We start from the raw sequence: 27,024 nt of genomic DNA on the forward strand, positions 1-27,024 counted from the left end.
TTAGGATCAGGAGCTTCTGTTTGTTCTGTTCTTCTGCAGGAAGGAAGAGTTTAAACTACTGCTCTACAAAGTTTGATTGACTGATTGATTGACTGATTGATTGATTGACTGATTGATTGATTGATCAGTCTGAGCCTTGTTGCTGTGTCTTCCAGCTCGGAGAAGCTGCCGAGCGTGCAGATAAACGTGGAGAACGAGGACGGGCAGAAAGTGGTGGACACTGAGACGTCTCTATGATCCACTGCTGCTCTCCACCACCAGGCGGCGCTGCAGGAGGAAGAGGAGGGCGATGCTGCTGTCTTCTCTGAAAGGTCGGGGAGGACCAATCAGGCTCCCCCTCGCCGTGCCGTACTCACATCCTGCGTTTCCTCGGGCGGAGGTGAACGTTTTATTTTCTCATCGTTTTAAGGTGAATCACAGAAACTCCACTCTGAGCCAAAATGGCCGCCACTTTTGGAAACCGCTTCCTCAGGTTCCTTTGGATGGTTTTCACTCAGGCGGTCTGCTGCTGCGCTGTGATTGGCTGCTGGAGCTTGGACCGAGACACAGACTCAGCGGACGTCTGAAACACCTGAAGTTTAATTTATGTTTTTAAACGTTTCTGCTTTGATGAAGCGGACGAGGATTCACCTCCGACGACCACGCAGGAGGAGTTTATTTAATCCATCTCGCTGATTTAAGTTTCATGTTTAATGTTTTTGTGTGTGCCTGTGCGTGCGTGCGTGCGTGTGTGTGTGTGCCTGTGCGTGCGTGCGTGTGTGTGCCTGTGCGTGCGTGCGTGTGCCTGTGCCTGTGCGTGCGTGCGTGTGTGTGTGTGTGTGTGTGTGCCTGTGAGTGAGTGCGTGCGTGCGTGTGTGTGTGTGCCTGTGAGTGCGTGCGTGCGTGCGTGTGTGTGTGTGCCTGTGAGTGCGTGCGTGCGTGCGTGTGTGTGTGTGCCTGTGAGTGCGTGCGTGCGTGTGTGTGTGTGTGTGCCTGTGAGTGCGTGCGTGCGTGCGTGTGTGTGTGTGCCTGTGAGTGCGTGCGTGCGTGTGTGTGTGTGTGTGCCTGTGAGTGCGTGCGTGCGTGTGTGTGTGTGTGTGTGTGCCTGTGCGTGCGTGCGTGTGTGTGTGTGTGTGAGATCACTGCTGTGCCTCACCTCGTTGCCTGCGGTGGCTGAATGAATGACGTCACAGCCGCTGTCTTCTGAGTTTCTTCTTAAAGTTCAAATAAAATCAGTTTGTGACGATGATCAGATTGTGTCGGCTCTTTCATGATCAATAAAAAGATTTCAGTTGAGACGATCTGTCGATCTGTGCAGCATGAGACGTACCAGGAGGAGAGGTACCTTTAACAAGTGAAGCTAAAACCACCTTAAACCTGGAGTCTCTCTAATGACCAGCAGGGGGCGACTGCACTGATACAAACAAGTCTGCTAACGTAGAAAGACGTCACGTCAGTTCTTCACTGGACAGAATTAGCCACAGAGCTAAATTAGCTTACTTAAAGTGAACGCCTGGCTCCTCCAGCTCCTCCCTCTTGTCCACATATGGTCACTACTTTAATATTTAAAATGTTTGCGGGTCGTGTGAACGCACCGTTGTGTTTCCAGGTGTGCCCTCTATGTTCAGCTCTCAGGACAGAATCTGTGCGGTGACTTGAATCAACGACGTCTTCCTCAGATGATCAATGTTCACGTAATGTGGGACGATAGAAGAAGTTAGCATGAAGAGTACAAACAAGATGTTTGTCAGAGAGCTTCAGAGGAACTCGCTGGGGGATTTTGTAAATTAAGCCATGCTAGCTGTTTCCCCGTTTCCAGTCGGTTTATTTCACAAAGAACACGTGCTTCAGTTTCAGCAGGACGATTCATAACAAAGTACAACAGAATCAGGTCAAAAGTTAGTGCTGTGTATAAATATAACACATCAAAGGTTAGCTATGTGTAATGTTATAAAGCAGGGCGCAGTGAACCCCCTGTTAGAGCACAGAGACGATGAGGAGCAGCATGGACAGCAGCAGAGCCACAGACAGCTGAGTTCTCCGAGATCCACCTGCAAACACACACACACACACACACACGGAGGACTGTGAAACTCAACGTGGAGGTCAACGTGGAGGTCAGTCACGCTAACACAAACACGATGTTCGATTAAATGAGATCAAAAACAAACAACAGTTTATCAGGTCCTCCATGACGTCCTCACGCTCCCTCCTGATGTCATGCTGCTGTCACGACCTTTAACCCTTAAACAAACGCCTCTCTTCTTCAGAGACAAACCACAACAATAAATCCCGGCCCATGTGGTTAAAGTGTCTGCTGTCCAAGGGTCTGCTCTGCTCCCAGAAACACCTGACAGGTGACAACAACTGTAGCACATGATAAACACATATTAAGAACAGGTGACAGATTGAGACTGACCTCCGTGCAGCAGCAGGTTCTCTGTGACGCTCAGCGATCCGTTGTGTGGCTCCGGTTCGATCTGCAGCAGTTTGCACATCAGAGGGTAAACGTGGATGCTGTCGAACGGCTCGGACACAAAGTTCTTCTTGAAGTCGGGTCCAAAGGCCCTGAAGATGGTCTTCATGTCCATCTCTCCGTTATGGTAGCCGTGATCGCCTTTGTTGACGTAGACGATGAATCTCTGGTAGGAAACAAAAAGAGGAGGAGTCAGATATTCATAACGTCAGCTTGAGTCTCAGTCAGTTAGGGCCGGATTGACTACATCAGGATGCAGGTTTGTAAAGAGAGTTCATGCTTTGTCAGGTCTGTCTGCGAGACGACAAGAACACTGCTTTAAAATGACTGTTTTTTGAATGGAGTTTGGTTTGAACATTTTTGTAATAATGACAGCAGGAGAGTCTCAGTGCTGATGGGCTGTTGTGCACAGCTTCATGCTCATGTCTCACTTTGCACAAAAGCCCATCAGTGTTGAGACGCTCTGAAGGAGGTTCTGTTTAAACGGTGCGTTCAGAGGATCGACAGGCGACGGTTAGGTTATCAGAACCGTGATGCCTCCAGACTCTGGGACCTCATGTTGCTCCACGTCTCTGCTGTTGACTAAATCAGAATGTAATAAAAAGGTGAAATGGCCGGACTAAGACTAAACCATGAAACATGAGAGGCTGCAGCTCTGGAAGTCCAGAGTGGAAACATGATCTGATGCTGATCGAGGCTCAAATTCATGAAACTCACAGAGTTCAGGTTGAATCCGAGATCTGCGACGACCACGATGGGAGGCAGCCGCTTACTCTTGGCGAGATGGAAGCTCTCGGGGAACTCGTTTTTCTTGTACACAGTCAGATTTGGAGCTTTGGAGAGAGCGTCAAACACCTCCTGCTCCTTCCCCGGTCGTGGGGTCAAGATGCCAAACCCACCGTAGTCGAGGATCTCAAAGCTGGTGAGCTTGAGTAAATTCAAGTATTTGTTGAGGATGATCTCATCCACCTGCGGTCGCTTCTTGACGGTGGTCATGCCATGGTCGGAGGTGACGATGACATTCAGGCTGTCTGTCAGGTTATGGCGAGTGATGGCGTCCCTCAGGTAGCCGATGGTGCGGTCGATCTGCATGATGATCTTCTTCCTGTCTGGGTGGTCCGGCCCCTTGGCGTGTCCCACATTGTCCGGCTCGCCGTAGTACAGCGTCACCAGGTGGAAGTCTTCCTCAGAGAACCAGCTCATCACCTTGTCGATGTTGTGACGCCACTCGGTCTCGTTGTCGTCCGGATGGCCTGACTCCTCCACCAGCACTCTGTTGACGGCCTGGCCGCTGTAGTTGGCTCCGCCTCCTGGGTAGTAGAAGGAAGCGGTTTTTAAACCCTGAAAGAAGCAGAAGAGAAAATGAAATACAAACACAATCCTCACATATGTACCAATGACTGTATATATATATATATACATATATATATACATATATATATATATATATATATATATATACATATATATATATATATATATATATATATATATATATATGAGGGAAATAACTCGGCATGCTCCACCGTGATCACCAGCTGCGCTCAGACTGTGTCTGTCTGCTGCTGAAACAGACAACTCTTACAGAAAGGTGAGAGTGCCTCAGGGCTCTGTCCTAGCTCCCCTTCTTCTTCTATTAACTGTTGCCTGTTTATAAGAAGTGAACCTCAGAGTCTCAAAATGAAGCCATGATAAAGTGCAATAATCATTATGGCCAGCAGGCAACAAGCTCCACTGGTTTATATAGAAGTCTATGAGAACATGCTCCTCCTCCTCTCCTGATGTATTCCCTCAGTAAACATGTTCCTGATGAGTTTATGGTCTCAGTCTCTAGTTTCAAGTCTTCTTCAACACAGCATGATGTTCATTTAGTCACTGATGCTCCCATTGAGAGTCACACAGACCAGGAAGAGGTGAGGGGTTAGGGCGGGGCTACCTGGGTTAGGTACCTGTGCAGGTTTATATATGAGTGATTCAGCCAATATATACCACAGTGTCCATGGTATTAAAATCAGTTTCAAAACAAACATTAAGACATGTTTTGCCTTTAATTTTGAACTACTCTTTGATGACATCACTCGTTAAGTCTGCAGCCACTCCTCCTGATCAGTGACTCACCTGGTTCTGAGCTGTGATCCATAATGGCAGAACTCCGTTGTCCCACCACTCTGAGCGGCTCAGTGTCTGTTTGTGAGGAACTTTTTGGTTCGTCTTGGCGTTAAACATCATGTTGTGCACAACTTCATGATCCTCAACCCATCTGCCTAACGCACAGGAGACAAGACAGGAAGAGTGTCAGACATCGAGGCGCTGGACAGAAAGATTAAAGGGTTATACCTGACGTTTGAAACCTGCGTTCTGTGTTTGGGTCCAAAATGACGAAAGGGTAACAAACAGTGTGTGAGTGTATCCAGTAGATGTGTTCATCCTGCAGCAGGGAAACAGGCTGTAATGGCTGCAACATAATCCTTGATGGGTCAAAGGTCGTCCACTAAAAGTTCTTGCTGTTTCCACTGACAGGCTCAGGTTGTTATTCTAAGTGTGTGACAACATGACAGAAAGGATCCCTACAGAGATAGACCTTTTTGTTACAGAGGAAGATGATTGTTTTAACCACACACAGACGTTACATCGCTCTCTGCACACACACCAGACTCCATTCAGAAAAACAGTGATTTAAGCTCACAGAAAATTGGAAGTACTGCTCTACTGCTGCTCTGATCAGTTAGTCTGTTTGAGTTATTTTGTGTAATATAAGTATTGTGTTGGATCCGAACTTACCACCTGACACCAAAGTCACAAAATTACCAAAACAATGTGGCGGCTAAGGACCAGTAACTCCTGTGTCCTGAGAGATAAAATCACTGTTTTTATCAATGGAGTCTGGTGTGTTTGCAGAGAACGATGTAACGGTCCTCTTCCTCTGTAACAAAAAGGTTGATCTCTGTAGAGATCCTCTGGAAACCTACTGGAGACATTCAAACACGTCTTGTACCTGTACCTGTACCTGAGCCCTGTCATGTTAACAATGATAGGACAGGTAATCGTTACCTGTGATGGTGGTGAAGTGGGACGGAGAGGTCATGGTCAGCATTGGGGGGGTCATATACTTGGCCTTGACTCCGTCCTGTACCAGCTGGTCCAGGTTCGGCGTGTCCACGTCCTGATCGTAGTCCCACCTGAAGCCATCGAAGGAGATCAGCAGCAGCTTGTTCCGCGGTGCTGCCTTGCTCAGAGGCGTGCCGGCAGCACAGACCACGGCTGTGACTACCAGGAACAGCTCCAGCCTCGTCTGCATCTTCACCTGTACTGACTGCAGCTCGACGGGCTTCACCTGTCTGCACACCTGTAGCTCCCGCAGGTTTAATGTGTAACTTTGGTTCTCTGATTGAGATCTGCTGAGCGGAGGTGAAGGACGACACATTCAGCTCGGCTGGATCCTTATCAGAGGTGATTTCACTCATCAGTATCGATGCTCTGTGGACCCGGCTGATAGCAGCTCTGAGCCTCCAGCAGCGTCTCTCAGTCAGAGCTTCATGTTTCATGTTTCACATCAGTACTCTGAATACAAAGATTATAAAGAAGTTTTTTATTCATGTGAAACTTATTTCACAAGAATCTTTGACATATTTCAACATAACAAAGGGAAGTGTATAAGATAGTGTGAGTGTGGTGTAATAAGTCTTTCCTGCTTCAGCTTCAATATAAAAAGATTACCTCAGCTGTAAAAACACTAGTTTCTGTGTAATGATTGGACAGGTTTCATTATGCAGCTGCTGGTTTATCTGATCACAACATGATGACAGTCATAAACCTGATTAAGAAGAAGAACCTGCTTACTTTGTTTTTAGAGCACAGGTGAAGTTCGAGAACATATGATGAGTGTTTACCTGCCTTGTTGTGCCCTCGTCTGCTAATCTGGTGAAGTTTCAAATCGAAAAAAAAAACATAAAGAGGAAGATCAACAGTTTAGTTTTTCAAATGTACATCTGGTTTCTTCTTCTTCTCCAGCCTTCATTAAAGTCGTCTGAGGTCCTTCCAGGTCGGTCTCTCACACAGAGACTGACCTGAACAAGATGTCCTCGTCGCTCCGTACTGAGCCACAGCTTCAGCTAACCAGCGAGAAGACCAAAGCACGTTCTCCCACGATCTGAGTCAACCAGTTAAAATTTCCTCCAAAGCCTTTAAATTCTTCTCTTTGTGTTTGGAGAGACTGCAAGTGTGTTCAGTGCTTTGGTACTGTGTCTTTAAGTCCATTTCAAAATGTGTCAGACGTTTTAGAAATGTGAAAGCTTCTTTTTTACTTTATATAGACTTTAAACAGGTTCCTGCTTTAGCATTTTATAATACAAACAGACATAAGGAGCCTGGCTAAGTTAGGGACACATGTGAATTAATACTGATCAGACACGTAAGCACGCAAATACAGTGTTACAAGTTCATGTAGCAGACGCTTTAGTCCAAAGTGACGTTAATCTGAGAGTTAATACAACACAAGCAACGGTCGAGACAGGACGGGAAGAAGTCAGGAAGAGCCGACACACAGCTTCAAGGTCAGAGGTGTTCATGAAGAGCTGGGTCTTCTTCTTAAAGGTGAAAGGGACTCTGCGGAACGAGCTCCTTCCACCAAATAATGCAACTTATGGTCAGGCCCCATCATAGTGAGAAAAGTTGGTGTGAGAAGGGGGGCTTTGTACATTTCTCAGGCTTTAATAAGATTTAATCATTTTTGTCAATTTATAAAAAGGTTGGGATAAGGTGTAAATGATTCAAGTTTTAACCAAAATAAAAAAGTAGAAAATAATAATTTATTTATTTCGTGATGTGTTGTTTTTATGTCAGGCCATAACAAATACAGAATTATTAAATATTTGCTCTAAAAAGTATAAAGATTAATTTCAGTTAAACGCAGATCTCTTATTTTGAAAGGAGGTGTTATCCGGAAGCACTTTTTGAAGTAATGAATTTACTTCCGGTGCAAAGGAGTTCATGCTGTTCATGCTATAATGTGGAGACCTTGGATGATTTTTCACTGAAGTTCCGATAAAGAACTTTAAATCTTGTATTATATAAATTCCGTTTATGTTCCCGGATCATCTCCGGTAATCTGACGGCAGCTGTTTGTCCGGGACTCTGTCAGCAGGTACGTAAAGAGATTACACGAGCGATAACCTTTGTGTTGTGTTCTGTCAGTTAGCTAGCGTTAGCTGTTAGCCGTGTTGTATGTGACTAACGGTAATTAGGAATAAGACTTGTTCTTTTAAAGTATCGTGTAATAACAGTACGTGTATATATAGTTACATGTCCCAGTTTGGCGTCATTGTCGTTACTGGAACATCGGAAAAACCAGACTCCATGTTCAAAGTGTGGAATTAAGACTTTTGGTCTAATAAGGAAGTCGAAGAGGACTGACCGGAGTACACTGTAAGATTTATCAGGGGTCACCTTTTACTCCGGCATGCACCTGAAACATCTTTATGTTACAATATCAGTACAACAACGCTCCATTACCTGTTGGCCCCTCAACTCAACCATGGAAGGAGCTATGTGATGTTTATGAATCACTCCCCAATCCTTTGGAGTTCATCTCCTGTTGCCTGTTTCAGAAATGTCTTCATTATGGAGCCTGAGGCCGGTGCTGACATCACTGTTACAAGGTAAGTTTGCACATCAGAGTCTGCTTCAGGTACAGGACTCACCTGTTCACGTTTGACACATACATAATATAGAGAGGGGCTGCTCTGAGACCGAGACTACAGCATCATCTGGGGCTAACTGTATGTGTTCTAAAACAGCCCGATGATTATTTTTGTACAGTATGTCAGATGTACTTTTTAATTTTGTAAGTTTTAAATTGTATTTTTTATTTTTATATAACCTTTATTTAACCAAGCAAGTCATTAAGAACAAATTCTTAATTCTTAAATCATTTCCCTCTCTGCAGCCTCCCAGCATGCCTCAGCCTGGACGGCCCCCCTCCTCTCCAGGACGATGGCCACCCTGAACCAGATGCACCGGCAGGGGAAGCCCAAAACACCTCCTAAATCCCTCGGCGCAACATTCGGCCGCCCCCAGCTGAAGGCGGTGATTCTGAAGACCATGATCCGAAAACCCAAGAAGCCAAACTCTGCCAACAGGAAGTGCGCTCGAGTGCGTCTGTCCAATGGGAAGGAGGCGGTGGTGTTCATCCCCGGGGAGGGACACAACCTGCAGGAGCACAACGTGGTGCTGGTGGAGGGCGGGAGGACGCAGGACCTGCCCGGAGTCAAACTGAAAGTGGTGCGAGGGAAATATGACTGTGCCCACGTGGTGAAGAAGAAACAGTAGACTGAGACGAGGACGGTGTGAGGAACAGTGTGTTTTCTGGTGTTTAATAAATATATGTGCTCTTATTACCACTGTGTCAAACATGGAGTCACATCATCACCATAGACACCAGTACACTACATGGCCAAATGTATGTAGACACCTGAATTGTCATGGTTGTCACGGTTTTGACATGATTCTTAATTTGCTGCTGTAACAGCCCCCACTCTGCTGGCTTCAGTCTTTCCTGCAGGGATTAGTTCCTATTTAGACCGCGCCCAACACCCCGGGTTAGGCTGAGGTCACATCGAGCACATCGTCACAAAAATGACCAAATGTGTTAAGCGTTTAGTTTGACTCACTTTCAGGAGCTTTGTCTGACTGATCAAAGTATTTTACATTCTATGTAGTAACAATTACTTGTGGAGATATATACCCGTTTTGATGAATGCTTTTATTATTGGTACCAAAATAATTATTTAGGACTTGTGAAGCTCTGTTATGGTGCAGGTGTTCCACAATGGCACCATCTGTCTTTGAATACAGGCAAAATAATTTTGCTCCAGTGTTAAAGTTTACTGTTAAACATCAACTGCATTCATACAATTCTAACAAATATGTTCTTTAAAATATTCAAATTACTTATAATTAATTATTTTTAGCTGGACTCAAAGATCGTTTGCCTTTTTTGGTCATGAGAAATTAAGAACATAACAGAAATTATGAAGACTAAACTATTTGGGAAATTACGTCACATTTTTATGTCACTAAATATGAAACGGGCACCTCAGTAGTCTTGAAGAGTTGCCTGTAAAAACTCATTAGCGATTGAGTAAAAGCCGAGTGTATGGTCCATTGTTGCAGTTTATCTCCCGGCCAGCAGCGGCAGCACTGAGCGCTGAGCTGTTCATCAACTGCTGACTGAAGAAGACGACCTGCACGTCATGTTTGATCTTACGTTGAATTCGCCTGCGTTTGGTACTTTAGTAAAGTAACTTTAACTTTACTGACTCCTGCCGTCAACGTAAACTCTGCTGTCAGGCCGTTAAGAAGTTCCCCTCACCTAACGTGTATTAATATTCTCAGAATGAATCCTAATATTAACTTAATTGGTATTCAATGACAGAAATACGTGATTCGCTGAAGCAGCCGTCCAGGACAGTAGTGTTACGTTGTGTGACGTCTGCATCAGCGCTAGCAAGCCCCGCTAACATGACGGTGAGCCAATGTTAAAGCAGACGCCCGTTATTTCAGTGTTTTCATACATGGGAGCGTCTAATTTCTTTTAGCTCTACGTAACGGCTGCTGTAACGGTATGTGTCCGTGTGTTTCGGTGAACGTTAACGGTTTAGGTTACGGTTAGCAAGCTAGCTTCACCTCAGAGGGAAGGGATCTGCTTCATTTATCGGCTCTCTGATTGGTTTAATTCAGCGCATCGTTCATCATATATCTCGCAGACCTGGATAACATCAAACTGAAATGAATTTCACATTATGTGATGAAATAGTAGATGTGATACTTTACAAACATAAACTTAAAGTCAGAGGAATGAAAGCACAGCCGTGAGAACACAATAACTCACCGTTAACCCCTTAAATTTACCAATTTTAAAGCCGCTATGATTAGCAACCATTTAACACATCGACTGTAAAGTCCTTCTTTGATTCTGGCTGTTTCTGTGGGTTTGGTTGTTACAGAGCCACTGAATGGAAATTTAAATGCTACCATAAAGAAATATTTCACATAAAACAGATGAATAAAAACAGTTGTTGCAAAAACTGGTGTTGCAGTGTCACTTCTAAGGTTTTTTTTCCAGAGCTTTCAACCACACCTCTTTAATGGATGGAGTTTATTCAGCGGCAGATAAGAGGTTTCCTCGGTCATGTCTCACTGTGTCTCTGTTTCAGAGGCCTTGAGGAGGAGACGCGTCAGAAGGAGCAGAGCATGAGGAGATGAATGGAGTGAAAGAGGAAGAAAAGGACTGTCAGCTGCTTCCTGCCGAAGGTCAGGATAGTTTCTTACATCCATCCGTCCATCATCTATACTGCTTATCCTGTTCAGGGTCAAAGGGGGCTGGAACCTATTCCAGCTGTGATTGGGTGAGAGGTGGGGTTACACCTGGACAGGTTAACTGTCAATCACAGGGCTAATTTCTTACATTAAAAAAAAAAATGCACTGCAGATTTTATTCCTGTTAAACAAGTAAGACACAAGGTCTGTATGTGAGTTTAGGCACTGGTTGAGGATTCTGTTACCTTTCACAGAACCAGGCTACCTGTTTCCCCTCTTTTCCAGTCCTTATGCTAAGCTAAGCTAACTGGCTGCTACCCATAGAACAGTATCTGAGCAGAAAAAGTAGTGTATATCCCAACTTGTTTTTAAAGACACAGTTTGCATATTTACATGAGTATGTTTTGTGATGTTAATGACAGCATTGTCTTCACAGGAGAGGAGACTGTCCCCGACATCGAGGCACCAGAGCAACCTGCTCTGAAAAAATGCCGCCGTCAGTCAAACGTCTCTCACCCCTGTCCAGTTTGCGGCAGGGAGTTTTCCCGCCCGTCTCGGCTGGCGGACCACTTAGCCGCGCACGCAGGAGAGAAACCACACAGCTGCTCCGTGTGTGGGAAGCGCTTCTCAAAGAAGATAAACGTGACGGCGCACCAGCGGGTCCACACCGGTGAGAAGCCTTACTCCTGCCCAGACTGCGGGGTCAGCTATGCCCAGCTGAGCTGCCTGCGACGGCACCGGCTCGGGCACGCCGAAGAGAAACCCTACATATGCCTGTTGTGCGGCCGCGGCTTCGTTCAGCGGCGACATCTCGTTCAACACGAGCGGACACACACCGGAGAGAAACCGTTCATCTGCCCGCTGTGCCCCAAACGCTTCGCCTCCAGGACGGGCTTCAGCGAACACCAGAAGATCCACACAGGGGAGAACCTGTCCTGCTCCATCTGTGGGAAGTGTTTCTCCACGCCGTCGTCCCTCAGAGACCACGTGCGGAACCACACAGGAAGGAGGCTCCACCCCTGCTCGCTGTGCAGCAGGAGCTTCAACCGGCCCGGCCTGCTGAGGAAACACCTGCAGAAACATGCAGACGAGCGAGAGCTGGTCGAAGCCCGAGGTTCAGAGGGCCAGGTGAGAGGCAGGTAGCTACAGTCAGTGTTTAAACGTGCTCACCACAGCAGGCCGTACTTCCTTAAAAACAGAACCAAACTTTCACCTGAACCTCGGCTAGCTCGGCCTGCAGTCGAGCATTTCTAACCTCCCCCCCTCATGTGCAGCCCCTACTCCATCACTCTCTCCTTCCCTTTCCGAAGTCTTGTTAAGCTAAGCTAGCTGTCCAAACTGTGTTTTTTTCTTGATTCTATGATTGTTTTCTGTTGTTAGCTGTGAGAGAAATACAAACCCTGAAACATGCAACCTGACAGACAGAACAAGTGTAGCTGTATTTAGCCTGCTGGAGAGCTAACACTGATGCTAGCCTGTTGCAGACGCTAACATTCTTGTTAGCCTTTTAGCTAAAACATTGTGCTGTAGTTTTAATCCACAGATCACACTTTGTTTTAGGAGGGAACGTTTCATCGCTGCTTGAAGTGCCACAGAGATTTCTCCACCCCGGAGAAGCTGCAGCAGCACGACCAGCTCCACCAGATGGCGCTGCAGTTTGTGTGTGACGTATGCGGCCACGCTTTCAGCAGAGAATCCCGACTGAGGGACCACGAGAGGACTCACAGCGGAGAGAAACCATTCCAATGTGACGTCTGCAAGAAGAGATTCACTGCACAGAGAGTGTTCAGGAAGCACCTGGAGATCCACATAAAGGAGGGACGCAGCATCGCCATGACGACCGACAACGGATCCCCACTGTCTGAAGAAGACGAGGAGGTCAGCAGAACGTTTTCTCACAGCGGTTTGATTTGCTTCTTTAAGCAGAAAGTTTACGACTGAACTGATCTCACTGCTGTTGTTTGTGGCAGAAACCAGACGTGCGGGTCAGTGAAGGCAGCGCGGAGGCACTGAACGGCCTGCAGGAGATAAAGGTCGAGATCATAGACGAAGAAGATGAAGAGGAGGAAACGGTGCGTTCACTGACTGGTGAGACTTTTCAGTTCATGGTTATTGTTGCACTTTAATTTAAATAGACTTAAGTAATGACTGTGAGTCAGCGCTGGTTTAAAGAATACATTCATTAATAACATTTGTGCTTCATTCATCTGTTAATTATTCAGTCAATTTTGTGTTTTTATGGTCTCAGTCTCTCGTTTCACGTCTTCTTCAGCACAGCATGATGTTCGTTTAGTCACTGAGGCTCCCATTGAGAGTCACACAGACCAGGAGGAGGGGAGGGGTTAGGGCGGGGCTACCTGTGATTGACAGGTCACCACCACAGGAACCTGAAAAATGTCTTCTTCAGTGTGTGTGCTAAAAGACTGTAAAGGAGTGGGCTGTTCTTTTCGCAGTGAGTCAGTGTTGTTTACTGCCTTTTTTATGCTAACCTATGTGACCTTTAAACGCAAACACTGAACAGTCGTACAAACGTCTTGTTGTCAGACCAGATAAGATCATAGATTCAGCATGTAACCAGATGAAGTCATGGATCTCTAAACATTTAAATCAGTGATGAAGACTGACACTATCACAGAGTACATTACATTTTGTGTCAACAGCATTGTCCCCTCTAAAGAGGTAATACACTTCAATAAACCGTATATCACCAAGGAGGTTAAAGCTTGCATCAAGGGGCAGCTGCTGCTCAAACAGAAATAAAAGTGATGCTGCACAAGTCCAGGATGAAACATGGGGCTGCCATTGAACAAAGCTGCAGCTCCATGGACAGTAAAAAACTCTGGGACTCCATGAAGAAGATAACTAATATGAACTCAAATATTAATATTATATATATATATATAAATATAATATTTACTCAGTAAAAACAGCTGATCACAAAGAATGACTTGGATAGAGCAAATGATCTAAAAGACTTCTTTTTACGCTTCGATACACAAAACTCTTCATCAGTATCAGTGGAAGAGTTACACCTCCTCTGCGACCCTTCACACTGGGTGGAAATTGACCCTTTACAGGTTCAGTCTATTTTTAAAAAGTGTGCAACAAAAAGTCTGTGGGGCCAGATGGCTTGCCTGCGTGCGTGCTAAAATATTGTGCATCTGAATGAACTGAGGCGTGGTGCCCTATCTTTCAACTGTCCCTTGACAGCCACACTGTGGAAGAAGTCTACTATCATTCCAATTCCTAAAGTGTCTTGTCCTTCAGAGAAGAAGGATTTTCGACCTGTTGCACTAACTTGTATTGTTATGAAGTGTTTTGAGAGAGTCATTGTTGACATAATTAAACCTGTAATGTCTCCTCTCCTCGACCCTCTACAGTTTGCATACAGGAAGGGTCGTAGCACTGAGGATGCGGCTCTCAGCGTGTCTCACCTTATATGTAAACATCTTGAACACTCAAAGGCTCATGCCAGAGTCTTATAGCAGACTTGAGCTCTGCTATAAGCTCCTCAACTCACAGGTAAACCCTGTCATCACTAGATGGTTTTACTCCCTCTTGACTGACAGTCACTCTCTACAGTTAATGTAGTACAGGGGAACCCCAAGGAGCTGTGAGCTCTCCTCTCTTATCCACACTTTATACTAACGACTGCAGGAGTAGTCATCAAAATAACCCTGTCATAAAACTTCCGGATGACACTCTCATGTTAAGTCTTGGTTTGGCTCCATATCTGTCAAATGTAAATCTAAGATCGATAAAATGCTTAAAGGTGCCATGAAAGTGATTGGTAGGAAAGAGTACCTGTCCCTTCAAAGTATCTTTGGGAAAATTGTTGTCAATCAGGCACAAAAACAGTTTGTTCTCTACTCAGAGTATGAACTGTTGCCCTCTGGAAGACGGTTCAGAGCCAGTAGATATGAAAGCAATCGCTTCAAGCTCTCCTTCCTCCCTTCTTCCATCCCTCTACTCAACAAACTGCACTAACGTCATGTTTCACGAGGTCGTTCCACTCTTGCATAAATTTCAACATGAAATTGCGTTTTACTGCCATGTGGTATCTCACTGTATTTATTGATGTTTGCTGTGTCACTGGTTTGCCACAGTGATACAGTCTGACAGAGGGCATGTTATCGTATGCTTGGTATGATGAATGTATTGATTGTGAGCAGCACTGCACTTATGTCCATGACAAGTTTCCCTCCGGGGACAATAAAGTTGATCTTATCTTATCACTTCCTGTCCACTATCCTGAACTTTATGCTAACATTGATATCTCCAGACGGCGCCCCCTGCAGCCTGAAGAAGCTCCACCGCTGCTGCATCTGTGGGAAGAGCTACTCGAGGCCGTCCACACTCAGAGAGCACTTTAAGATCCACGCCACAGAGACGCTGCATCGCTGCTCCACGTGCACGAAGACCTTCAGCACCATCACCGACCTGAGAGCGCACGAGAAGATCCACCAAAAACCTCACGCCTGCAGCATCTGCCCCCGAAGCTTCCTGAAGCCCTGCCTGCTGCGCAAACACATGCTGATCCACATCAAGGAGGGACTCATCCAGGACCCCGCTGACCAGGTGAGACCGAGGCTGCTTCTCAGGTCTCTTTGATATTTCTCAAAGCGCTTATCGCCGCTCGGAGGAGCGAGGAGGGAATTCTGAGGAGCGATAAGCGCGGATACACGAGAGCAGCTTTCACGGACGTCTTTTACTGAAACTGAAACTTCAAGATCACCAGAGAGGAAGAAGCGGACCTCAAACAGACTTTCCAGGTATAAAGAGTCGCTATCTGACAACCTGAGATCGTTGATAACAAAACATTGATCATAACAAACAGTCATGAATATTCTATTCCATTTGATTTAAATAACATGTCTCTCGTGATGATTAACGTTTCTGATGAACGAATGAAAGTGAGAGCAGGTGAGTCTCTCTGTCAGCAGGTCAGGTCGGCTTCGATCAGCAGGACGCGATTATACCTTTAGACTAATAAATAACTTCCATAGTTTAACAGACTCCATAAAAGTATTTACTAAAGAATGATCTCGTAGGCAGATTATCAGTGGGCTAATTATAAATACAGATAATGAATAAATAATAGAAAAGCATGTGGCAGGACAAAACGTCCGCGCGGCTCGAAGCAGCAGGAACGGATCAGCTGACGGCGTCACAAACACACGCCGCTGCTCGAGACGCTTCAGGGGAAAGGACGCGTCATGTCTCCTTAGAAACATTCACTGGTGTCCTCTCTCCTCTCCTGGTTTCCTCTCTCCTTTCCTGGTTTCCTCTCTCCTCTCGTCTCTCCTTGTTTCCTTTCTCCTCTCCTGGTTTCCTCTCTCCTGTCCTGGTTCCCTCTATCCTCTCCTGGTTCCCTCTCTCCTCTCCTTGTTTCCTCTCTCCTCTCCATGTTTCCTCTCTCCTCTCCTGGTTCCCTCTCCTGGTTCCCTCTCTCCTCTCCTGGTTTCCTCTCTCCTCTCCTGGTTTCCTCCCTCCTCTCTTAGTTTCCTCTCTCCTCTCCTGGTTCCCTCTCTCCTCTCCTTGTTCCCTCTCTCCTCTCCTGGTTTCCTCTCTCCTCTCCTGGTCTCCTCTCCTGGTTCCCTCTCTCCTCTCCTTGTTCCCTCTCTCCTCTCCTTGTTTCCTCTCTAAAGTGACGATGTGTCTGTTTCAGGAGTTCTGGTTGAACATGATGATTGAGGAAGACGAGCGGGAGGAGGAGGAGGACCTGAACGAGCAGGTCTCAGGGGACCTTTCTACCACCACTCAATCCTTCAGCACTAAACAGAGACCTCTACCTGGTAACCATGGTGACCAGGAGGGCTCGCTGCTGACGGAGGGGAAGGCAGAGGAAAAGGAGAAGGGAGACGTCAGCGGTTTGATTAACTCTGATGGAGAGGAAGAGGACTGGACCCCGCCGCTGACCGGTCAGTGTGTTCATGTTGTGTGTGTGTGTGTGTGTGTGTGTGTGTTGGATCTGAACGACACTTTCAAACACCAGAATCACACAAACAGACGAACCAGCAGCTCCTCAGTGCTGTGATGTAAAATCAGACCAAACAGGTCGGACTCCCCTCAGGGGAGCAGCGGGGTCACTGCTGAGGTCAAACACAGGTCACAGTGTAAAAACACAAAGATTAAAACCTGGACAGATAAACAGAGCTGTGTCACTGATGCTGTGCTCTTGTCATTAACAGAACAAGATGGCCGCTCAGAGACCCCTGCAGAAATCGGCAGCGACAGGAAGAAGAAGCACTGCTGCCCCGTGTGCGGTCGAAACTGCTTCAAGGCGTCGGCGCTGCAGAAACACCTGAGGATCCACTCGGGCGAGCGTCCGTTCCAGTGCCCCACCTGCAGGAAGAGCTTCACCCAGCACGTCCACATGACGGAGCACCTGAGGACCCACACCGGGGAGAAGCCCTACACCTGCCCCGACTGCGGCAAGAGCTTCACCTTCTCGAGCGCCCTGCGGAGACACCAGCTGCTGCACACAGAGACCCAGCCCTTCCACTGCTCCGTCTGCCAGAAGAGCTTCAAACACCAGCGCTCGCTCAAGAGCCACCAGCTGACGCACGCAGGAGTCCGCTTCCAGTGTCCGCTGTGCAGCAAGAGCTTCAGCCGCGCCCTCGAGCTCACCTACCACGTGGACACGCACGCAGACACACGGCCGTACTTTTGCAACATCTGCAAGAAGAACCTGAGCGGAGCCCGAGTTTACCGGAAACACATGAAGAAACACGAGTCCCTGAATGCACCACAGGACGGACCCGTAGAGACGGAGACTCTGTGAAGACGTGAGCTTCTCTGCAGCGTGCACACGTGATGTCACCAGAGAAGGCGTGGCCTGATGGAGCACGAGTCCTCCGTTAAAACTTCAGAACTATTATAAGGATGAAAGATTAACACTAAATGACATCACTTCCTGTTGATATGAAGGTCAAAGATCAGCCACAGTGCCCACCCCAGGGGTCAGTGTGTGTTGGTTCTGCTGCTGCTGAGTGTCATGGATTGATTTCAGTCGTGCAGGTGAGACATCACCTGTTCACTTATTTATATCAGTTGTTTCTGAGTATCTGTGTTCATTAAATGATTACGACACTGATCGTCCTGTCCGTCTTTATGAGCTGCCTCACAGGTGTGACCATCGTGTGTACTGAGCTGTTTCCAGCAGCTTCAGCTCTCAGGACTGTTACAGGTTAAAGCTGTGTCGGCCTGAAGAGGAGAGCATCCTGACTGAACCTCAGCGCTCAGGAAACCCTCGTGTCCGTCTGGTGACCGACGACATCAAACTGTCTTTAAGTGGATATTTTAGGGACGTTACTTTGTCCATCACACCAGCAGGGGGCGCCATCACACAGTCACAGTTTGCCTGTAAAAGGAACATCTGCTCTTCAGTTAGAGTTAAAATATTTCCCTCAGAGGTGAAGAAGACGATAAATCTGTAACATGAGGAAACTACAGAGGCCCTGAAGGCCCATACGGTGATTATCATTAGCATGTTAAAAAAAGAAAAGCAATGATTTTGTGTGATTTCCTCTTCGGAATATATTAATAAAAATATTGAATATGAACGCACTGATACGGCCGCCCGGAGAGGATTGTACATTTCATTTCCTCTGGACATCTCGACTGATGTATCTCGTTATCTCGAGATAACAGCGCTGCGGCACCGTAACCTCACATGATCATACCTCGTATCTCCTGAGCTGCAGAAGCACCCACAAACAGAAACAGGCTGAACTGACCTCAGTGTGGGCGTGGCAACATGTCCTGCCCTGTGACATCACAGTGAGCGGCCTGTTGTTCTGTTCTCTACATCGACAGAAAATGATTCCGTTATCACGAAAACCAGCTTTGATATCTCGAGATAACGAGATCAATAAGACGAGATCTGCAGAAATCGATCAACTCGTTAACACAGGAAAACAGAGGAAGTCAAATGTATGGATGCATGTCCGCTCAGGGCTTCCGTAGTGACGAGCCAAACCTCGAGTCATGAATGAAACGTTTTTCATAGTTAAAAGAATGATCTTACAGTTATCTGTTGTCGGCACTCTGAGAACAAGTGCCAAGTTGTATTAAGTGGAAACGCTGGAGTGAAGCAGCTGTAGATACCTTCCTGTCCGTAGAGACATTTAGTCCTGAAGGTGGCGCTGAAGAGGCTCATCAGGGCTCCGGGTCTGATCGCATCCTCCCGGTCCAGCTCCACAGGGGGCGTGGTCAGTGTAAGAAAGTGGGCGGACTCAGCTGGTCTGAGTCCAGCCCTCCGTGTGGTGTGCAGGATAAAGAGGTCCCGTCAGGCTGCTGCAGGTTCATCAGACACGCGCAGGTCCGCGCCGAGCACGTTCCGCTCTTTTTATATTGTTTTTATTTCAGTTTAAATAAAGTTTCATCATGTGGACAGAACAGAGCCAGCAGGAGCTTCTGACCAACAGCACGGAGAGGAACACCACCGGAGCTCAGGACTTCACTCAGGTGAGACTAACAGAGGAAATACTCACCTGATACAGAACAGGTGCGCGAGCATCATCAAGCAGCCTCACTACAGTCTACGGGGGGGGGGGTGTTACTCAGGTACCAACACCTGCATGTCCAAACAGTGAGAGGAGCAGAAAGGCTCCTGTCAGTGTGAAACACCTCGTGTCACTGCGCACTGCTGACAGCAGCTTCCCGCTGATGGAGCTCGTCTCAGTGACTTCATGAGAAGTCTTCTTGCTGTCATGAGACGTTAAAATTATTTATTCATTGTTTGATTTTCTGCTCCAGTAAACGAAACAAAGTGATGACGTGCGTGTACGTGCGTGTCAGAGTGCTTCATGCTGCTCTATGTGGCTGTGATCGGTGTGGATGTGTGATGGGGTTCTTATAGTTGGTCCGTCCTCGTGTTAGCTGCAGCTTGAGCCCACTTTCATCTCTGTATGCTGCTGTGTGGGTCAACCTGAGGGTCAGGGCCCCAGGAGAGTCTCCCCTCTGTGCGTCTGTAAGGAAACGTTTAGTTTGACGTCACAGAGCCGGAAAATACAACATCAAACTTTGGTTCAACTTCAGACGTGTTTTACAGTCCATCACACCTTCATGTGTTTCAGGCATTTTAGTCAAAAGTACGTTATTGTGAAAGGAAGTGACAGAAGATTAAAATACAACTGAGGGAAGTAAAAACGTTTTCATTTCAGAGATGTGACTTTCAGTAAGAGCCTGCGTTTGGTTCAGTCCACAGGTTGAAATATGTCAGGTGACGCAGCTTTAAACACCTCAAAGGTCCCGTTTGTGATGAAGTGGAGCAGAGAGCAGGACGGTGTCTGAGCTCCTCTCAGTTCACCTGCAGCAGGTTTCACTCTCTTCTTCTTCTTCTCTGTTTAAACTTTCCCTCTCCATCACCTGCAGCTCAGCGGCCCGCTGGCTTCCTGCTGTTGTCACTGTGAGTCTCTGCTGCTCACACTGAACTCTTTACATTTATTCACACAGGTATTTTAAAGTCCTGCTCACTTCCTCGTCCTCTGTGATGTATTTTTTTTCTTATTCACACTTCCCTCCGCGTGTTCGTGTTTATATTCTCTTTATTCACTCCTTCACAGTTCGTCTGTTTCACTTCCTCTTCCTGTTTATGTTGAACCTGGTGTTAGACTGACCCGGGGTCTGCCGTCTGTGTGTGCAGGTGTATGAAGCCGTCAGGTGGATCCAGCTGCTCATGGCTCTGCTCAGGTCAGTGAACTCATCACTTCTTTTTAACCCCTGATGGTTAAACTGGTTTCTGCAGAGACACCAGTGAAGACAGGAAACAGAGTCAAGACAGTTTATTTAAAGTGATACGAAGAAACTGAGGTCGACCTGTGCTGTCATTATCATTGTTGGTCCTTGATGTGCTGATGAAGATCACAGACTGTATAAAAAGATGGCCGACATCGCCCCCTGCTGGCTGGCTGCAGTATAGCTCATAAAGCCCGCCTCCTCCATGTTAACAGATGGGACATGAGTCAAACTATAAAATCAAAATACACGTCAAATACATTTTTCTCCAACATGGTGTCTGTCATTATAGTTAGTTCTTATCCTGCTGATTTATGTCCAAGTGTTCATTTTTCTGACACGTTTACTTTTAATTAGTTATTTGATGCTATAAAAAGGGGGCGTGACCTCATGATTGACAGCTCTGTGGACAAATGGGGCTCCTGCAGCGTTCTGTTCCCGAGTAGCAGAGTAGAGGAGGAACGGCGAGAGGAGACGTAACTAACACTAACACTACAGTCACTGAACTTTCCATCAGCGTGAATATCTGCTTCAGACCGACACAAGAAGCTGTTCTGCTGCAGACTGAGCCCACCTGAGGGCTCCAACACGCCAAGGACACCTGAGGGCTCCAACACGCCAAGCACACCTGAGGGCTCCGACACGCCAAGGACACCTGAGGGCTCCGACACGCCAAGGACACCTGAGGGCTCCGACACGCCAAGGACACCTGAGGGCTCCAACACGCCAAGCACACCTGAGGGCTCCGACACGCCAAGGACACCTGAGGGCTCCGACACGCCAAGGACACCTGAGGGCTCCAACACGCCAAGGACACCTGAGGGCTCCAACACGCCAAGCACACCTGAGGGCTCCGTCACGCCAAGGACACCTGAGGGCTCCAACACGCCAAGCACACCTGAGGGCTCCAACACGCCAAGGACACCTGAGGGCTCCAACACGCCAAGCACACCTGAGGGCTCCAACACACCAAGCACACCTGAGGGCTCCGTCACGCCAAGGACACCTGAGGAAAGGTGTGTGTCGGGTAGAGGAAGGGGCGGGCCGATCTCTATTGCACACACTCTGGATACAGATGATGGCGGCGGCCACTCCGGGGGGATCAGGCTTCACTTTGTACAACGAGAGGAGGAGGAGACGTGTCGGCCATCTTTAAATACAGTCAGTGATGCAGAAGTTATTCAGGTTTCAGTCCAGAATCTGTCTTATCCAGGGTCTCTTCAGTACATGAAGCTTAATTTCTGGGTCATTTACACTGCAAACGACTAATATGTAGGGTCAAAGGTCACAGAACTCAGACAATAGAAGGAACAAATCCAGTCAGGATGAAATAATCTGATTACAGCTCATTGTCAACTCTTTTAATCTCTGCATCTTGTGATGGATGTTTTCAGGAGCAGACATTTGGTTCAAGATGAAACACAGCAGGTTACTGATGAAGAACATTTCACTTGTCAGGTTCAGGTGTTGTTTTAACTCCAGGTGTGGCTGTGTTTCAGTGTTCTGGGTTCAGGCTCCATCATCGTCTCTGTGATGTTACAGAGACTCAGCCGTAAACCAGAGGTCAGTCCCTGATTCTGTGTCTGCTCTCTCAGTCTGGAGGAACGCGAGAAGAGTTCAAGGAATGATGTTCTGAATGTCTGTAGTTTCATGTGATCTCTTGTAAACCTGTGTGTGTGCGTGTGTGTGTGCGTGCGTGCGTGTGTGTGTGTGTGTGTGTGCGTGCGTGCGTGCGTGTGTGTGCGTGCGTGTGTGCAGCTGCAGCCTCTGTTCCTGCTCAGCGTGTCCGACCTGCTGCTCTCTGTCTGCTGGCTGGTGGGAGCCGCTCTGTTCTCTCAGCGCTGCAGCAGCCTGAACAGGCACTGCTACCACCTGCACACTGTGGAGCAGGTAACACAACACACAACAACACACACAACATGTCTGATGTCATTCTTCTTCCTCTGTGCCAACGAGCTCCAAGGTGTCCAAAAAGCGATTAAAAACATATAGACGAGCCGAAAAAGGATTCATCCGCGGCTGAAAGTAGTCCCTGATAAAAGCTCTTTTTCCTTCTGTGTGTTTGATGATAAACGGATGATCCTGTGAGTCCCTGGAGATGTTTCCTGAGTCTGACGTGAACACGCTGTTTTCTGATCAAGTTAGAAGCATTTACATTTCATCTTAACTTTCTGTGTCTTCACTGGTTTAGGATGCACGTGAGCCACAGGTCTCTGACACACGGCAGACGGCTCATTTACGCTCAAACATTTCAGAAGCTTTTGTGCTTTTCACAAACGTTTATAGATCTTGAGGGATTTCCTTTGCTTGAAACACGCTGATATTTGTTCCTTAAAAAAGCACCGAAATAAGGAACCTCCCTGTAATGTGGGCACGCCGCCTCCTCGCCCTCAGAGATCGCTTCCGAGTGGAAAATCTGGACTTCCTCCTGAGAGAGAGAGAAAGCTTCAGCGTGTTTACAGTACAACGTTTATAAAACTTGAACCAGAAATGACAGATTTACAGGAATAATCAGTGAAGACTGCAGCTGTTAGGTGACCTGTGTAAATACATGTGTTCCCTCTTTCAGCTCGATCAGTATCAGACCACGTGTCCCACATGGTCTGGCAGTCAGGATTCCTGGTCATCGCCCAGACAGTGTGGGACCTTCTCTGTCCCTCTCTGAAAACGACGGTTTGATATGTGCAGACTGTGAATGAAGTCTTGTGCTGCATTATAGCCCCGACGTCCAGCCTGAGTCGTAACTCAATAGATCATTTTGTGTCTCACTTATTGAGCAACAGCTTCTTTAATGACTGAATAACTCTGCTCATCAGCTGAACCTGAGCCACCTGCGCGATCCTGACCTCTCAGGTGGGACGTACAGCTGAGCAGCACCGCTCTCAGCTCTCTGTGCCTCTGTCTCCTGATCTTAGTTTGAGTTTCCCTCGAGAGACTCAGACACAAGCTGTAGAGAAACTATTCTCATACCAGGAGATGAGTCCAGGCGGCCTCGACAGAAGACACTTTACCTGACAGAGATATATTTGATAGCGTCACACAGCTTAGCTTAGCCGTGCTGACGTCGTCTAATGGAGGTAAACATTTACTGCTGATACATACCTGAGACAGCCCCGCTCCCTTCAACACGTAGAAAGGCGCTAACGGTTTCTAAATTGTTGTGCAGCCGTTTCATTGGCTGATTGTTAAAACACAGATCTTCTAAAGGACGAGATCCTGTCCTTGTGGTTTGGCCGATTTGTTCCCAGCTGACCCGGTCCAGAGCGACCCGGATCTGGGTCAGTGTGGGATGAAATAGAGCAGCAGAACCAGGACGGACCAGAGGCTGGATGTAAAGACAGAAAACAGCACAAACATTCCTGACCTACATCTTTTGTTCAGAAGCATCCAGCCTCTAGTCGGCACGTTAACGTCCAGAGAGCACAAACGAGCTCCTGATTAAAGTGATCAGTGATTTTCATCACCTTTAACGTCTGCTTTCGATCCTTCAGATTCTGTACATGGCCTCCTTCTTCTACACTCTGAACTTTGTGTGGAACCTGTACACAGGAATCAGAGAGAAGTTGTACAGCTGCCTCGATGGATACTCTGTGCAGGTACACAGAAACATCACACGTCACTACGACAGAGTCCGACCGAGCTGTGGGTTTCATATTCACACGGCGGCCATTTTCCTCTGACGTGACACTCAGGGTGGGGAGCTGCTGACATCATGTGCTGTTGTTTTCAAGGTTAGCAAGTCAGACAACAGCTTATGTTAGCATGCAGGCTAGTGGCTACATGCTTACAGTACTATCTGATAGCTTTAAAAAAGAGGTTAAAGCTAACAGCAATGCTAGCTAGGAATGCATTCATCTAGCAGTAATGTTAGCCTTGCAGTGCTTAGCTAACAGTAGCTATGTCTGATGGTAGCTAACGGGGTATCACATGTGGTTTGACATGAAATGTGGCCGTCAGATTTTTACGATCATTTTCTTCGGAAAGTTTGTCCGACATTATTTCATCTTTACAGCGTGAGCATGATGTCAGAGGAAAATGGCCGCCATGCGAATATGGTGAATGGCTTTGATCTGAAGAAAATCTCAGACCGAAAGTGAACGAGACAATTATTTAAAGTCACTGTAATGTTTGGTCCTCTTTTTCCTCCAGTTTTCCAACAGAGTGAGCACGGCTAACAGAGTCACTGCGCTGCTCTCTGGGTGAGTACAGGAAGGTTACACACACACACACACACACACACACACACACACACACACACACACGGATGTTTCCGTGTGAGATTATAAAAGGCGATTTCATCCTCGTCCTCATATGAAACGTGTCCCCTCCTCTGCTCCTCCTGTGTTTGCAGGATTATTCCTGTTGTACTGATGACGCCGGTTTTCATACCAGAGAACATCAGCCGATGTCAAGCCAACTTCAGCGAGCCCTACAGGTGAGGAGGAGGAAGGATCACACTGTACTTTATAAGGATCAAATGTTCTGCTGGCACACGACTCATCACAGCTCCGTTACTTCCTGGATCCTCGAGGGATTTTATTTTGAAATGTCTCTGTAAACTGACACAATTGGACCCTGAAAAATGAACACATGTTCAGAGCGTCTACGAGGACGTTACAGGGAAGGTTATCAGGCATGTGACGTCCACCAGGAGCCGTACCTGTCCTTACATTTACAGCAGATACGAGGTTTCCTGACGGACCAGATCACAGCCTGTCTGTCAGACTCACTCTGCTCTGATACTTTCACTCAGTTTTCATGATACATGTGTTCGTCTGTTTTGACCCTCATTGTGCACCGTACCAAACCAGGTGTCTGCTGATGCACACGGGAGCGCTGTATTTGACCTCAGAGGAGAACCAGCCAATCAGAGTCTGCAGACTGCTGCACGTCTGCCGCATCGCCATCTTCATCACCACCTTCTTCATCACACTGCTCAGCATCATCGTGAGTGACAGACACACACACACACACACACACACTCACACAGACAGTTTGGTGACGGGCCTCTCTGTCTCCTCCCCTCCTGCTCCAGGTGCTCATGGTGAAAGCTCGTCGTATTCACAGGCGAGTGGTGACATCAAACGGTTACCTGGGCACGCAGCAGCGGGCCTTCTTCCGTGTGATGGACGGGCGGATGCTCCTGTACCCGCTGATCTTCCTCCTGTGTTGGGGTCCAGGTTTGTTTTTCATCACATGACTGTGGTTATAAAAGAAGAGACGGGATGTGAGAGGCAGCAGAGGTGACGGTCTGTGTTGTGTCCTCAGCCGTGGCTCTGGCGTTCCTGCGGGTGGTGAAGCCGTCAGCGGGTCAGGGCGAGGCGGGGGTCGTGCTCTACATCTCACAGGTCGGTCTGCAGCAGGACGTTTGCGTGTGTTCTCCTGGTCATTCTGCATCACTTTGCATTCATTCATGTCCCTTTGGTCAACATTGGTCCACTAGTTTTATCTTTGGTGGTGTGTGTTTGTTTTTGGTCGGAGGGGAGGGATGGCTGCTGTGCTGTGCTCAGAGTCTCAAGGGTTTGAAATCACTGGTGTAAAACGTGCAGAAACATGCACTGACTTTGGTCTGTCCTCTCTCAGGCTCTGACCTCGGCCTCTCAGGGCTTCCTCAACTGTCTGGTGTACGGCTGGACTCGAGCTCGTCTGTGCAGAACACACAGGAGGGTCTTATCTCGTGACGTGGACACGCAGACGCCGCTGCTGAGGAAGCAGAAGATGAGAGGCTACCAAACACTCCGCACCGTCGGCTGAAAGAGAAAAAAGCAGGTGTTTTCTGTCTGGACTTTCACTGTCACTCAGCGGGAAAGCACCTCCACGGGTCCCTGCAGAGGACGAGGCCTCCACCTCTGATCCTGAACCACTGAGGCGAGAAAAAGAGAAGAAGAAGGAGGAGGGGGGGTTTACAGCGAGAGGAAGAGCCACCAAGAAACAGGATTTGAAAGACACGTGGCTTAAACCTCACAGGTGGTTTAACTGAACGTTTTTATTCAGGTCACATGACCGTCTGTGTCCCTGTACATGTGGAATACGTTTTTTATGAGTCTGCCGTCTTTTCAGCAGCTTTACATTAAAAGAATCTGACAAACGTCTGTGAACGTCTCTGATTTCACCTCTTACAGCAGAAACAAAGTCAGAGTTTGTCCAGCTCTGAAACATTCACTGAGAATAACTCATTGAGCTTAAAGGCTCTGAAACGTACTGACACCAAACTGGGAGGAGCACTGAACGAGTTCTTTGTAAAAGAAGGTCAAACCTTAAAATGAGGAAGTTAATGACTTTATTTTCACAGCTGAAAGTCTGACTGACGAGCATGTTTCCAGCTTTCACACATTTGAGTCAGTTGGTTTTGGTTTCACGTTGCAGTGACACAGACGCCCTGAACAACTCGATAACCAGTCACTGAGTCTTTGCTCATTTGTTTCCTGACTCTCCGCCAAAGTCGTCCAATCAGAGTCCAATTAAACCCTCAGTCGCCCTCACACGCTCGTTCTGTTCGAAGAATAGCCAAC

General features: G+C 47.3%; 5 protein-coding genes across 9 annotated transcripts in view; 4 read left to right on the forward strand and 1 right to left on the reverse strand.

The window, feature by feature from the left end:
• Nucleotides 1-1,219, forward strand: part of LOC138583821 (sodium bicarbonate cotransporter 3-like) — a 41,285-nt gene extending 40,066 nt beyond the window's left edge. For all 3 annotated transcript variants that reach the window (XM_069655829.1, XM_069655828.1, XM_069655830.1), the window contains one exon: nt 156-1,219. In XM_069655829.1, the coding sequence (XP_069511930.1) occupies nt 156-237 (82 nt within the window). In that variant the 3' untranslated portion in view covers nt 238-1,219. The remainder of the gene's footprint in view (nt 1-155) is intronic.
• Nucleotides 1,220-1,956: 737 nt separating this feature from the next.
• Nucleotides 1,957-5,753, reverse strand: LOC138584271 (ectonucleotide pyrophosphatase/phosphodiesterase family member 7). The gene is made up of 5 exons (XM_069656457.1): nt 5,507-5,753; nt 4,574-4,719; nt 3,173-3,796; nt 2,399-2,621; nt 1,957-2,030 (listed from the first exon to the last, which is right to left on the reverse strand). Exons 1-5 carry the CDS (start codon nt 5,751-5,753, stop codon nt 1,957-1,959), a joined length of 1,314 nt encoding a protein of 437 aa, XP_069512558.1.
• A 1,688-nt stretch (nt 5,754-7,441) lies between these two features.
• Nucleotides 7,442-8,839, forward strand: mrps12 (mitochondrial ribosomal protein S12). Its single transcript, XM_069656850.1, has 3 exons — nt 7,442-7,598; nt 8,062-8,112; nt 8,400-8,839. Exons 2-3 carry the CDS (start codon nt 8,064-8,066, stop codon nt 8,780-8,782), a joined length of 432 nt encoding a protein of 143 aa, XP_069512951.1. The 5' UTR covers nt 7,442-7,598; nt 8,062-8,063; the 3' UTR covers nt 8,783-8,839.
• Nucleotides 8,840-9,605: 766 nt separating this feature from the next.
• LOC138584138 (zinc finger protein 271-like) lies at nt 9,606-18,234 on the forward strand. Of its 2 annotated transcripts, none has more exons than XM_069656301.1 (8): nt 9,606-9,979; nt 10,669-10,765; nt 11,208-11,899; nt 12,332-12,649; nt 12,742-12,859; nt 15,054-15,349; nt 16,440-16,692; nt 16,963-18,234. In XM_069656301.1, exons 2-8 carry the CDS (start codon nt 10,714-10,716, stop codon nt 17,553-17,555), a joined length of 2,322 nt encoding a protein of 773 aa, XP_069512402.1. In that variant the 5' UTR covers nt 9,606-9,979; nt 10,669-10,713; the 3' UTR covers nt 17,556-18,234. The 2 variants fall into 2 exon arrangements, with proteins under 2 accessions (XP_069512402.1, XP_069512401.1); XM_069656300.1 differs by lacking the exon at nt 9,606-9,979 and adding an exon at nt 9,990-10,074.
• Nucleotides 18,235-19,116: 882 nt separating this feature from the next.
• tmem116 (transmembrane protein 116) lies at nt 19,117-26,589 on the forward strand. 2 transcript variants are annotated; one of them, XM_069656670.1, is made up of 11 exons: nt 19,117-19,240; nt 20,421-20,467; nt 22,012-22,075; nt 22,271-22,402; nt 24,004-24,108; nt 24,662-24,711; nt 24,864-24,947; nt 25,324-25,459; nt 25,548-25,692; nt 25,781-25,860; nt 26,096-26,589. In XM_069656670.1, the coding sequence occupies exons 1-11, from the start codon at nt 19,160-19,162 to the stop codon at nt 26,264-26,266; spliced, it is 1,095 nt and encodes a 364-aa protein (XP_069512771.1). In that variant the 5' UTR covers nt 19,117-19,159; the 3' UTR covers nt 26,267-26,589. The 2 variants fall into 2 exon arrangements, with proteins under 2 accessions (XP_069512771.1, XP_069512770.1); XM_069656669.1 differs by having other exon boundaries at nt 25,324-25,692; nt 26,096-26,266.
• The last annotated feature ends 435 nt before the right edge of the window (nt 26,590-27,024 follow it).

This window comes from Semicossyphus pulcher, unplaced genomic scaffold (genome assembly GCF_022749685.1).
Source record: "Semicossyphus pulcher isolate SPU_LCO1_2020_fin unplaced genomic scaffold, fSemPul1.0.p SCAF_9, whole genome shotgun sequence".
In the NCBI taxonomy this organism is placed as follows: domain Eukaryota; kingdom Metazoa; phylum Chordata; class Actinopteri; order Labriformes; family Labridae; genus Semicossyphus; species Semicossyphus pulcher.